Source organism: Ipomoea nil, unplaced genomic scaffold (assembly GCF_001879475.1).
Source record: "Ipomoea nil cultivar Tokyo-kokei standard unplaced genomic scaffold, Asagao_1.1 scaffold0302, whole genome shotgun sequence".
NCBI lineage: Eukaryota > Viridiplantae > Streptophyta > Magnoliopsida > Solanales > Convolvulaceae > Ipomoea > Ipomoea nil.
In genome coordinates this window covers 261,808-275,768 of record NW_017616730.1, presented here as the reverse complement: position 1 = coordinate 275,768, position 13,961 = coordinate 261,808, and the positions used below count along the sequence as shown (strand labels likewise).

Below are 13,961 nucleotides of genomic sequence, written 5' to 3'. Positions count from 1 at the left end.
GTTCTAATAATTCTATTCTTTCTTACCAAATAATGTAATTTGAATTCCTACATTATTCTCACCATATTTTTTTTTCCATCGAAATTCTTTCCTTCCCTTGTCATGTGTTGTAAAACAAACCATCTTAAGTAGATTGTGGGCAGAATTAGAAATTGGAACACTAGATTTCTCTCTAGGGTTGGGAGAGAGGTCCTTCTCAAGAAGGTCATCCAAGCTATACCTACTTATGCCATGAGTGTTTTCTTATTACCTATTGAAACCAGCAAGGAAATTAAAAGGGTTATGAATGAGTATTGGTGGGGCTGTGAAGGGGAAGGAAACAAAGGGATCAGATGGAAATGCTGGGAAGCTTTGTGTGTTCCTAAGAAACGGGGAGGTATAGATTTAGAAAGATCAGGAACTCTTTGGTGGCAAGAATTTACAAAGCCAAGTACTACCCAAGGGGCTCCTTTCTTACTGCTGCCTTGGGGAGTAATCCTTCATTTATTTGGCATAGTATTTATGAAACCCAAAACTTCATTAAAAGGGGCTCTAGATGGAGGGTGGGTGATGGGTCCTCTATTAGTGTGTGGAATGATCCATGGATTCCTAATATTGTTTCCCCTTTTATTCAATCTCCAGTGGTTGAACAGCTCTTTGACATCAAGAATGGATGGGACACTGACATTCTCAAGGACTTATTTACTGAGGATGATGTGCTCCAGATTCTGAAAATTCCCATTGCTGAAAGGAAAGTGGCAGATAGAGTCATATGGATGGAAAGAAAGGAAACTTCTCTATAAGAAGCTGCTACAAAATGAGAAATGGTTACCTCCAAGATGCATGTTTTCCTTCATGGTCCAGAATACCCCCTAAGGTGAAAACCTTCTGTTGGCAACTGAACACAAACTCCCTACCTATCCTGAGAACAAAACAGGTCCAAACACCAAGTCTTTGTCAACTTTGCAGTAGTGATGATGAAAGTAGCTTTCATTTGTTTGTGTGCTGTGGTTTTGCTAGAGCCTGCTGGAGTTTATGCGGTGACATCTCTTATAATAATTTCAGCTCCCTTCATGATTGGATGGATCACAATTTCAACACTCTGGATGATAATGTCTTAGCTAAACTCATTATCATATGTTGGCGTATCTGGGGTGCTCGCAACGGTAAAGTATGGAACCAAACAGTCACTTCTGCTGCCATGGTTGTTGATCAAGCTCTTGCTTTCCTTCATGAATGGTCCTCTCTGAATTCTGGTATTCCAGTTGCAATTGCTACAGAAGCACAACATCCTCACTGGCCCTTAGACACTATTAACAGGAGAATGGGATTTGGAATGGTCATAAGAGATTCTGTGGGGGAGTTTGTTGCTGCAAAAATGATTCCTTGGCCAGCCCTCTTTGAACCTCAGGAAGCTGAAGCACTTACCATCCGGGAAGCTCTCAAATGGATCAAGGCTCTAAATTTTGACAGAATTCAAGTGGAATCTGATTGTCTGGAGGTGATCAAGGCTATTCATAACAGCTCTCTTGATCTCCTAGTTAATGATATTAAGGATATAGCTTGAGAATTCTCTAATCTCGGCTGCGAATAGGGTAGCTCATACTTTAGCTAGAAATGCCCTTTCTATGACAGATTGCATGGATTGTTTTTCAGTCCCTTTCGATTTTATTTCTCATGTATTAGACTATGATTATATTTAATATATTCCGGCCTTTTTTGCTTCCAAAAAAAAAAAAAGTGTTTGGTTCGCAAGTGAAGTAATGACTTATATAAAATGAGATAAACTTTAAAAACTTTAAACAACATGATAGCCTCTTATTGAAAATTAAAAGTTCAAACTTGGAACACACAAAGGGGGAGATATAGTGGCAACACCTATAGATAATAGATATGCCTGTCAAATTATCATTCCCTCACTCCCCTACCTATGTAATATACAAGCACCACACACTGATGAGTGATGAGTGATGAGGCAACACACATTCTTGATTCATAATGAACGCCTGCTAGCTCCACAAAGATATCTTCTAATGCTTTGCTGCTGCTTCTCCATTCAGCTGTTCATAAAGGCTCTCAATTTCTGCCTGCAACCAAGTATTATTATTTATCAGACGTGTGTTTCTACTTTCTACGCAGTATATATATATATATATATATATATATATATATATATATATATATATATATATATATGTATGTTTACCTTGTAATGCTTGAACAATTTGTCTCTTCTTTTCTTCAAGGTTGCAGTGACCAAGTTGGTGTCGAGCTCCAAGAGTTGAGGCTCAAGAATCACTCCTTTTATGTACTCAAATCCCCTTAGCTGTGGGTTGAATGAATGCACACCCATGCATCATAACAATCATTTCATTTCATTTCAAATGGATTACAGTGTATATATAATATACATACCTTGTTTCTCTCTGCAGTAGCCTTCAACTCCAGGAGGACATAGGTTTTTAGTTTGTTGAGGGAACAAAGTTCTTGAAGAGAACCCAAATACCCATTTTGATGTGCCCATTTTCGGCTGTTTTCTTCATTGGGAACCACCACAGCAATCAGTGTAGACTTGAAGCTGTCTCCATACACCCATATCTGAAAGTGTACGTAATTGGCATTTGTTTATTATTACCGTACCAAATAAACTAATCAAATTGCATTGGTGCTTTTGCTTGCTTACATCTTCAACAATGGGTGCTATACCATAAACCTTTTCCAGATATTCAACTGCAACATACTCTCCTTGAGACAGCTTAACAAGGTTCTTCTTTCTATCAATGATTTTTATGACTCCATTAGGCAACATTTCTCCTATGTCACCTGTCAATTTAAGATTTTCTTTCTATCAATCATGTGAGTCTGCTTTGCTTTGCTATCATGCAGTGATGAATGAATGAAAGAAAGGCAGCTAACTAACCTGTATGAAACCACCCATCTTTATACACTTGTTTTGTCAACTCTGGGTTCTTGTAATACCCTGCAAAATTAGTCTTTCCTTTCACACATATCTCCCCGCGAGGGACATCTCCTAGCGGGTTGTAACCCATTTCTGGAACCTCCACTAGACGCAATTCTGAATATAGAAATGGTGATCCAACAGCTCCTATCATGCACATTTCATCTGGATACCCAATAGCACTCAACCCACAAGTCTCAGTTAACCCTGCATGCAATGCATCAATTTTTTTTAGTTGATCTGATGATAGGAATAACACATTTTAAGTCAGAGATGAAGAGAAGAGAAACATATTTCACCATAGCCTTGTACCACAAAAGCACAAGAGGTGACCCTCAAGAATTCTTCAATCTCACTCCCCAGCGCTGCACCACCAGAAACTATCAGTCGAAGTCGCCCACCTAGCCTAGCCTTAACCTAGCAGGACCAATATGAAAGATTAGTACAGTAAGTATTTCTTTACCAATATATAGGCATATATAGCAATCTGAAATATTAGAACTTAGATGCATTAAAAAAAAAAAAAAAAAAAAAAAACCTTTCTAAAAGCAAGCAGATCTGCCAGTGGTGACGCATCTCTGTGCTTGTATCCTAACTGCAACCATTTCAGTTTGCTGCATTATGTGTAAAAATGGTGAAATAATGTTAGTAAATACACATTATAGCTGACAAAGGAAAGTGGCAGAGAAATAGGCAGACTATTACTATTTGTAGAGAATGCTGAAAGCTGTTCTCCTAAATGGATTGAGTTCATCAAGTGCTTTTAGGACACCTAGAAGAGCATAATTTAGGAGATCAAGTTCATTAACCACATCAGTGGAATTTGCATCAAAAAAGTTCCATATATACATACATACCTTCATGGATTCTTTCAAAAACTCGAGGTACTCCAGCCAAGAAGGTTGGCTTCAACTCCTCCAGATCATCTCTTATCTCATTGATATTCTTCGATCACCAAATAAATGGGAAAAGCATCAGAAATCCAACATTAATTTCTTAAACATAAAAAAAGAAGGAAGTTCCAGCAGATTAATTACCCCATGGTAGTAGCCAACAGAAGCTCCCTTAAAGAAGAAGTACTCTTCGATCAAGCGGTCAAGGATATGAGCAAGTGGCAAGAAAGATATGTACACATCATCCACAGTCATCTACCCATTTATAGGTGAAGTTTGGAATCAGTTTGGAAACGATGCATAAATTGTTGAAGGGGTGTCAAAAGCAAAGCAACTAGTCTTACCTTGTCTTCAAACTGATCCATAAAAAGATCAACCCCTCTCGCGGCATATGCAATGTTTTCATGTGTCAATATAACACCTTTAGGCTCTCCGCTGGTTCCACTGGTGTACATGATTGTGCAGATATTGCATGGTTGTGGCGGCGAAACCTCTAATGGGTTCTCCTTTCCCTGAAAATTAAACCTTTTGATTGTCATGAACGAAGGTACAGATAACGCGAAATGCATGGATCATAAAGAAAAGTTAAAAAGTGTTGGGATTCTAATATCAGCTTAGGAAATTACCATTTGGAGAAATTCATTCCAAGAGTATGGCTTGATACCCTTGGAGACTGCCATATCCTTCTCTTCATTTGTTAGCGAGGAGAGACAAACAACAACTACAATACAAAGCAAGCTCGTTCAGTGAAAATGTACTTAATTAGCCTGGGCAACTGCAACTCAATGAAAAATCATGTATGTATACTCACGTTTTAGCCTTTTCACGTGAGGACATTCATCACTAAAAAGCTGCAAGCAAAATCAATAGTTTTTAAACAATCAGATTCACATTGCTAGAAATCGAAATAAAATGAAATTGTGGTAGGTTTTCCCCAGATCAGATCAGATCCTCACTTCTTTCACTTTCTTATCTTGAACAAAGACTACATCAATCTCAGAATGGTCTATTATAAAATTAACAGCTCCAGATCCTGCAATGCTTAAAAGAAGTTAAAAGTCTTCTCAACTTGAAAGTAAAAGAATGCATGCCAAACTGGAATTCATCCACATCCCAATCCAGAAATGTAAAACATAAAATGGAATCTAGCATTTTTCAATTATCTGATGAAATATCTATTACCAAGGGTGTCATAGAGTGGCACACAAATTAAACTGTGGGCATTGCAGGCCTGCATAAACATTGCAATGAATCTCAGATAGATAGTTGTGTGTTGCGAAAAAGACAGAAGAATCATTTGACCACCAACACGAATACAAACAAAGGGAATTTTGTCAAACCTCCATTGCTACAATCCACTGAGGGCAATTGGATCCATAAATTCCAATACGAGCTCCCTATCATCGAACATTAACACTTTTTTTTCAGTTTGAATTGTGAGTACACATTCATATATACTTTATGCATGCAAGAAATCATTTCCTTACAGGCTCAACACCATGCGCTCGTAATGCAGAACCAGCCTGCAGAATTTCTTCGAAAACTTCACTGTATGTTTTCCAAGCATAAGGTCCCCACTGAAACAAGAGTACGCGTGAAGAAACATTATATTCAACAAAGAAAGAAACATACAGAAGGATAAAAGAAGCTCTTATGTATGTATGTATGTACCTTGCCATTCAGCAGTTCTCTCCATCCCAACATCCTATTTCTTGGATGCTTCTCAACAGATGCCCTGTTAGTTCATCAAATTAAAGATTTCATGTACTAATAATATAAAGCTAGAGAGTAAAATTAAAGTCCAATATAATGTGTTAGGCTAGCAGTAGCAGTGAGCACCTTAAGAGTTCCCAAACTGTAGACAAGTTTGGATTAATAGGTGGAAATTCATCCTTAGCCAGCGGATTCCGATATATGGGACCAACAGATGGCTGCCCATCTCGGCCTTCCCTTCCCTCCTCCACCTTTACCGAAAACATCATATCGTCTATGGTAACGTATGTAGGTAAGTAGTTCTTCCTATCCCCACCAGTCTGCAACACAACAGAACATTTACTCCATTTATGGGCACTGGAAATGCTTGCTAGCTAGCAGTAGCAGTTATATGATGGTGAGTTGAGTATGTAAAACATACACCAATTAATTAATTTCCTAACAAAAATTCTTGAAAATAAGAAGATGAAGAAGTGAAGAAACCCATCTCATGAATAGTCATCAACAAATTAAATATTAAAAGGCCGGGTTACTGATGAAAACATTCTGTACAACCTTGTCTGCTATATATATATATGGTGGTGAATGGGCAGTAGCAGAGACAGAAGGGCAAGAAGCTAGCTGCTGCTGCTGATGGAGAAGATGGAGAATGATGCAATGCAAATTAAAGGTTTGATCTTTAAGAGTACGTAGCTAGGTAATAAGGTAAGCAAGAAGCAGAAGAAACGCAATAAACATTATTGCAACACAGAAAGCATGGAATCCGTAATAACAGCACCAAAAAGGTTTAACAAAATCACCAAAATCTCGTGAAGCTCAGCTCACCTCAGCTCCATGAATTATATTATTCACTCACTCCAAACTCCAAACATAGCCGCATATATATGATAATAATGTATGTGTCGAAAATATAATATTAAATAAATAATGAACTAAGACAGAGAGACAAACCCAGGCCAAGAATTGAAGGAGCAAGTTGAGGCCGGCCGGGTGAGTAATGAATAATGATATATATGAATATGATGAGAAAAAGTCTCAACTCCGATCCATTCCGCAGAAATGTACTAAGCTAGCTGCATCTGCTATACATACAAGAGTATAGTAGAAGCAAGCTAAGTGGCTGAGTGAGATAATATAATACGATCCGATGATGGCTTAAGTAGTAGTAGACTAGTAGTAGTAGCTGATTGCAATAACTTTTGCCGGGTCGCCTTTCCTTAACTCACTTTTTTGTCAGCACTTTACAAAGCTGTCCAACTTTTTTCTTTAAAACTTCATATAATTTTATGGTAAATACTTGGTGTACTTTCATTTTAAACTCCAAACTTGTACTCTCTCAGATGCTCTTGATGTAGAATAACCAATCCTATTTGCCACTTCAGGGAGTATAAATGAGGGAGTAGAATTTTGGGAATCTATGTAGCATAACTCTAATTTTATTTTTTTACTGACTAAAATATATAAACCCCATCTCTGATATGATCGATCTGCACGTGTCACCATCTCCGATGGACGGCCTCACTGCGGCCATACAGGTTAGTTGACATATATAATCAATGGAAATTAAGACCCTAATATAAAACCGGTAGGTGACATTATTAAAAGTTAAGTGGGATCATATCATATCGGGCGGAGAATATGAATATATGTACGGAATTGAAGATATTCATAGTGAAGGCTGTTGAGGAACCAACCGCAACATAATGCTATATATACTAGCTAGCTTGCTTACTGTACATTATTATTAACAGCAAGCTGGGCTACAGCCTACAGTGTATATTATTAGTCCACTAATCAGCTCTTAACACTGAGATCTATAGTGATGAAATATTTAATGCATGAAGGGTAGGTACGTAGTTCACGGTTAGTTGACGCTACTATACTATTACTGGTACGTGGAGCTGGATGGAGACTACTGAAACTCTTCAATACAAATTTACTTACTATATATACTCCAGCATTAAATATATATTTCCATTCCAATAATTAATTAACAAAACCAATAACTGCTAACAAGTAACCTTCTGCCAGTGGTCCTTTAAATTATAATTAATATCATTGAATGAATAGAGACGGAATTGAGACGCCGAAAGAGACTCAACTTAAATAATTTTCCATTCTCAATAACCTTAGCTAGGATAGCTTTCCTTGTATGGTATTACAGGGTGGATGAGGGCAGTTTATATCGTGCACCAAGGCGCACATTGTCTATGTGCGCTTTAGGCACAAAACAAGCGCGTTTCATGATGAAGTCATGAAGAGCAGTTGATGAGAATGTAGCTGTTGAAGAAGTGAAGAAGTTGATAGACTGCCCCTTTACTAAAAGGGTTTTTTTTTTTTTTTTTTTTTTTTTTTTTTTTTGTCTTTTTACCTTCAGTTAGTTATAACCGTTTTTTCCCTTTTGTTATAAGAGCTTGCCTCAGCTCTTCTTTCTGTTTTCGATGTATGTTTTCATTCCGTTTCAATCCAAACATGAGAACTCTCTTTTTCCGTCCATCTTCTTCTAGCTTAACTTCTCCATGATCACTGCCAATCCATCATGGTATCAGAGCGGCAACGAAGCTACGCTGCGGCAGTGACGACGAACACCACCGGCAACAACAATCCTATGGAGAATGTGGCAGGCTCTTCAAGCCAGACAGCGATGAACCCTAATCAGAGGAGTGAAGAGTTCGATGATCCTCTGTACCTTCATGTAACGGAGAATCCTAACTTGAGTCTAGTTTCGCCACAGTTGACAGAGCTTAATTATGCTTCCTGGAGCAGATCAATGAGGATCGCTCTTGAAGTAAAGAACAAGTTTGGATTCGTTATCGACGCCGTCCCGGTTCCAGACAGAGCTGATCCTAGACTAGCTTCCTGGGGGAGATGCAACCGAATCGTTTGCTCCTGGATCTTAAAGTCAATCAGTCCGAGCATTGCGGAGAGTGTCATGTACTTTGACAAGGCTTCGGATATCTGGAAAGCTCTTGAGAAGAGATATTCGCAATCCGATCCACATAGAATCTCTGAGATCCAGAATGAAATCTTCAAAAATGTTCAAGGGAATATGACTATGAATGAGTACTTTACCAAGAGCAATGCTCTTTGGCAACAAATGAATTCTCTGAGACCTTTGCTTCTATGCGAGTGTGTTCCGAGGTGCTCATGCACTTTGGTAAGCAGAATGCAGAAGCAGAGAGAGGAGGATCAGATAATCCGCTTCCTAGAAGGACTAAACGAAGAGTATGAAGCCATTAAGTCGGGAGTGCTAGTCATGGATCCAATTCCAGAAATGGAAAAGGTTCTAAACATGACTTTAAAAGTTGAAAGGAAGATTAGAGGATCTCTTAGTCAGAAAAGTGGTGCTTTGGCTCAATCTAATGCCATTCAGAACCAAGTGGAGGAGGAACCATCAGTTGTGGCAGCCTCTACCCTTAACAATAAGAAGAAGTTCACCAACAACATGGGGAGGAGTGTACCTAAGTGCACCTTTTGTGATAAAACTGGACATACTGTTGAAAAATGCTATAAAAAGCATGGATTCCCTCCTGGATGGGTGGCAGGTTATAAATCAAAGAACAGACACACTCAGGGAGCACAACAGGCTTCTAATGCTGCTATGAGCCAAGTAGCTGATATAGGTATATCCACTGATCAATTGCAAAAACTGTTGTCTCTTTTGCAGAACCAAAATCAAACTACAAACACTGCTGCTGTGACTGTCACCACACCCAGGATCAGGTCGGATTTTGGGGAGTCTCATGATGAAGGTAAACTTGTTTATCCTCAGATCAATACTGTCTTAAATTCACAAAGCATTTGGATTTTAGACTCAGGAGCAACAGACCATATTAGTTGCTCCCTAGATTACTTTGAAATGCATCACAAAATCTGTGGAGTTTCTGTTAAGCTCCCTAATGGAGAAACTGTAAAGGTAACTCATGTAGGACAAATCAGACTTGATGAGAATGTTTTACTTCAGAATGTGTTGTTCATTCCATCTTTTGCTTTCAACATTGTTTCTGCTAGTAAGTTGACTAAGCAGTCAGATTGCAAACTTGTCATGGAGGCTGATTTTTGTGCTATTCAAGGCCCTCATGGAATGGTGGATGGTTTTGCTAAGCAAAAGGATGGATTGTACTTGATTAGTGCTCTCCCTGTGAGGAAAGGGACTCAGCATGTTGATAAGAATGTTGAAAAATTATGCAGTAATGTGTCTGTTCAAATTTGGCATAATAGACTAGGACACTACCCTGTCAGCAAACTACCTTTGTTGAATGGAATAAAATCTGCTTTCATTAATAAAGAAGTCTGATTTTGTTTGTGATGCTTGTCACCTTGGTAAGCATAAGAGGTCTATTTTTCCAGTTAGTACCTCAAGAGCTGAAAAAAATTTTGATCTATTACACATGGATGTGTGGGGGCCTTTTTGTTGTGGCTTCATTGAAAGGGGAACACTATTTCCTTACTATTGTTGATGACTTCAGTAGGTTCACCTGGTTGCATATGTTAAGAAGCAAATCAGAAGTCAAGTCTAAGTTTCAAAGCTTCTACAATTATGTGTATACTCAATTCTCAGTGAAGATCAAAATAGTGAGAACAAACAATGGAACTGAGTTCTTGATGGGCAGCTTCTTTGATGAGAAAGGCATCATTCATCAGAAGTCCTGTGTATATACACCCCAACAAAATGGGGTGGCAGAAAGGAAGCATCAACATGTGTTAAATGTAGCCGGAACTCTGAGGTTTCATTCTGGACTGTCCACTGTTTTTTGGGGTCATTGTGTGCTTCATGCCTCTTATCTTATTAATAGACTGCCTAGTGAGGTGATTGGTGGAAAGACTCCTCTTGAGTTGTTGACTGGAAAGCAGGTTGATTATGGTCAATTAAAATCCTTTGGTTGTTTGTGTTTTGGTGCAACCATCTCTCAAGGGAGAACTAAGATGCAGCCCAGGCAAGAAAATGCATCTTTTTAGGCTTTCCTGCCAATGTCAAAGGGTATATATTAGATGACCTAGCTGACAAGGATATTTTTATATCAAGGGATGTTAGTTTTTATGAACACATATATCCCATGAGAACTCAGAACTTGGAGAATGTTCCTACACAAAATGCAGGAGAATCTCTTAATACATCATTGCCTTTAATTCCTACTTCTGTTCATGCAGATCTTCCTGATCTTCAACACACTCTGAGACCTGTTAATCTTGATGCTGGTCTCAGAAATTCAGAAGGTGGAAGTGAACATCACAATGGCAACAATGATGGACAACACAGTGAAATGGCTGGTGAGACACTTGAGCCCATAACTAATGGAACTACTGGAAGAGATGATGAGGTAGACAGTGAGGCAGTTGTTGACAGACTTTCTCCACACAGCCCTAACACTCATTCACATCCCAGAAGATCAGTCAGGCAAAGAAAAGTCCCTGCCAAGCTTCAAGACTACTTTTGTCACACTATGGAGACAAGTAAACCAGGTTTGAGAACATTTCCCCATCCTATAAGCAATTTTGTTTCCTATGATAATTTGCCTGCCAGTTATAGAAGCTACATTGCCTCAATCACTTCCACACATGAACCACAATCCTATAACGAGGATGTACAGTTTGAACCATGGAAAAAGGCCATGCAATCTGAGATTGAAGCTCTGGTTCACAATAATACATGGACTCTGGTAAATTTGCCCCAAGGAAAAGTGCCAATTGGCTATAGATGGATTTATAAAATAAAACACAGGGCTGATGGGTCCATAGAGAGATATAAAGCAAGACTTGTAGCAAGGGGCTACACTCAACAGTTAGGGGTAGACTACTTTGAAACTTTCTCCCCTGTGGCTAGAATGACCACCATTAAGACTTTTCTAGCAGTGGCCATCATCAGAGGTTGGGATGTTCAACAACTGGACATCAATAATGCATTATTGCATGGAGATTTAGATGAAGAAGTGTACATGACCTTGCCACCAAGATTTAAAGGTGAAAAGCCCAATCAAGTTTGCAAGTTGTTGAGATCCCTATATGGCTTAAAACAGGCAAGCAGACAGTGGAATTTTAAACTAACAAAGGCTTTATTGAGTGATGGTTTTCAACAATCCACTGCTGATCCTTCTCTATTCACTAAAACAGAAAATGGCTCATACCTTGCTTTACTTGTATATGTGGATGATATCCTTGTGGCAGGCACAAATCCCATTCAAATACAAGCATTAAAGCAGATGTTGGATGCAGTTTTCAGAATAAAAGACCTTGGCAAGTTGAGTTATTTTCTGGGACTTGAAGCTCTCAGGGTTCCCAGAGGCCTTTACCTATGCCAAAGAAAATACACTTTGGAGATCTTAGAAGAAAATGGTTTTTTGAATGCTAAACCAGCCAAGACACCATGTAATGCAGGGCAGAAGCTCACTAATGATGAAGGAAAGCTAATTGACAGGCCTGAAGTTTACAGAAAACTGGTTGGGAAGCTTTTGTATTTAACCAACACAAGGCCTGACATTTCCTATTCTGTCCAACCGCTGAGCCAATTTGTGGATGAACCCAAGAGCACACATTTGAATGCAGCACATAGGGTGCTCAGATACCTCAAGGGATCACCAGGCAAAGGGCTATTCTATTCATCACAATCTCAGGCCAGGCTACAAGCTTTTTCTGATTCAGATTGGTGCACTGAATCTAGAAAATCTGTCACAGGGTTTTGTGTTTATCTGGGAGACTCTTTCATCTCATGGAAATCTAAGAAGCAAGCTACGGTTTCAAGGTCTTCCTCTGAAGCTGAATACAGGGCTATGGCTTCCACAGTTTGTGAAATCCAATGGCTTAAGTATTTGTTGGCAGACTTAAGAATGGATACCAGCAGTCCCATTACTCTCTTCACTACAAGAAAAATGCACATAGACAACACTAGAAAGACAACAGTTTTTAAGAAAAGTGTTGTCTTTTGTATAAAAGACAACAGTTTAGTCCAAAACTGTTGTCTTTGATGCAACACTTTTGTCAAAGACAACGATTTTTACTTAACTGTTGTTGTAAGTGTGTTGTCTTTGTGCATTTTGTGAAAAGACAACACCACAACGACAACGGTTTTTTAAAATCGTTGTCTATGTGCGTTTTTTTTTTTTTAAAGACAATGGTTTTTTTAACCGTTGTCGTTGGTGTGTTGTCTTTAAGCGCACTGCAATACACAACACTAGAAAGACAGCGATTGTTTAAAACCGTTATCTTTGTGCGCTTTTTTTTTTTTTAAAAGACGACGTACGGTTTTATTTAACCGTTGTTGTTGGTGTGTTGTCTTTAAGCGCACTCGAATACACAACACTACAAAGACAATAATTTTTAAAAACCTTTGTCTTTGCACGCTCTTTTTTATTTAAAGGACAACGGTTTTTTTACAGTTGTCGTTGGTGTGTTGTCTTTAAGCATATTTAAATACACAACACTACAAAGACAACGGTTATAAAAAACCGTTGTCTTTGCGCATCATTATTTTATAAAAGACAACGGTTGTATAAAATATAAACAAAGATGTAAACAACAAGAGTCCAACATATGACCTCTAACATAACAAACTAAGCTAAATCCACCAAGCCACACCAACACTTATGTATTTAAGCGCAACATTTAGGATATAAGCAGTTTGCTTCCGTGTTGTCTCTGAGAACCAAGACAATGATTGTATAAAATATTTCAAGGATGCCACCAGGAAAAATAAAACCCGAGACCTCTAATATAACAAACAAAGCTAAACCCACCAAGCCACACCAACTCTTGTTTATTAAAGTGTTACACCCACCAAGCCATAACAAACTAAACTAAACGGTTGTTCAAAAGTTAATTTAATAGTTCTATTTTCGTTCATATTTAAATATAAAATTATTCACCAAAATTTCAATTTCAATTCATTAAAGTTTTATTTTCAATTACAATTAAGACCAATCTATGAATTCAAAATAATAATAATAATAATAATAATAATAATAATAATAATAATAATAATAATAATTAAGAATAAAAAATAATAGATTATATCTATAATATTTTTTTTAAAAAAATGGGCCCCCAAGGTTAGCGCCGGTTCGACATGGCTTAGAACGGCCCCGACGGTGCGGTGTGGTATGGTGTGGAGGGGTAAGGGTGGTATGCTAGGGGCCGGGGTTGGCAATCGATCCTTCCGGCTAGCGCATGACTAACAAGGTTAGCTATATGTTGGTAATCGACCCTTCCGGCATGCATGGGACACGTGGAGAATGGATATGAAAGAGTAGTTGATATCGTACAGTTAGCTATAGCCCATTTCTTTTGCCGCGATCTTTATAATAATTGGGCCACCAACTGTCTGGGTAATAAACCTCCGGGTAATAAGGGCAAATTATGTTGTGCAACCGTGTGCACCATGCATGGTGCACATTGTTCTATGTTCATAATTACCGAACTATATA

General features: G+C 38.4%; 2 protein-coding genes across 5 annotated transcripts; one reads left to right on the top strand and one right to left on the bottom strand.

The window, feature by feature from the left end:
* Window positions 1-1,747: 1,747 nt before the first annotated feature.
* LOC109158080 (long chain acyl-CoA synthetase 1-like) lies at window positions 1,748-6,688 on the bottom strand. 4 transcript variants are annotated; one of them, XM_019305901.1, is made up of 20 exons: window positions 6,496-6,688; window positions 5,671-5,864; window positions 5,503-5,566; window positions 5,319-5,408; window positions 5,172-5,228; window positions 5,014-5,062; window positions 4,788-4,864; window positions 4,643-4,682; window positions 4,458-4,552; window positions 4,176-4,343; window positions 3,976-4,086; window positions 3,796-3,883; window positions 3,644-3,710; window positions 3,477-3,552; window positions 3,238-3,355; window positions 2,900-3,145; window positions 2,663-2,802; window positions 2,395-2,577; window positions 2,186-2,305; window positions 1,748-2,066 (listed from the first exon to the last, which is right to left on the bottom strand). In XM_019305901.1, exons 2-20 carry the CDS (start codon window positions 5,811-5,813, stop codon window positions 2,010-2,012), a joined length of 1,989 nt encoding a protein of 662 aa, XP_019161446.1. In that variant the 5' UTR covers window positions 5,814-5,864; window positions 6,496-6,688; the 3' UTR covers window positions 1,748-2,009. The 4 variants fall into 4 exon arrangements, with proteins under 4 accessions (XP_019161446.1, XP_019161450.1, XP_019161454.1 ...); XM_019305905.1 differs by lacking the exon at window positions 6,496-6,688 and adding an exon at window positions 6,370-6,459; XM_019305909.1 differs by lacking the exon at window positions 6,496-6,688 and adding an exon at window positions 6,345-6,366.
* A 1,395-nt stretch (window positions 6,689-8,083) lies between these two features.
* On the top strand, window positions 8,084-9,841 carry LOC109158578. The gene has a single exon (XM_019306468.1). The coding sequence runs from the start codon at window positions 8,084-8,086 to the stop codon at window positions 9,839-9,841; it is 1,758 nt and encodes a 585-aa protein (XP_019162013.1).
* The last annotated feature ends 4,120 nt before the right edge of the window (window positions 9,842-13,961 follow it).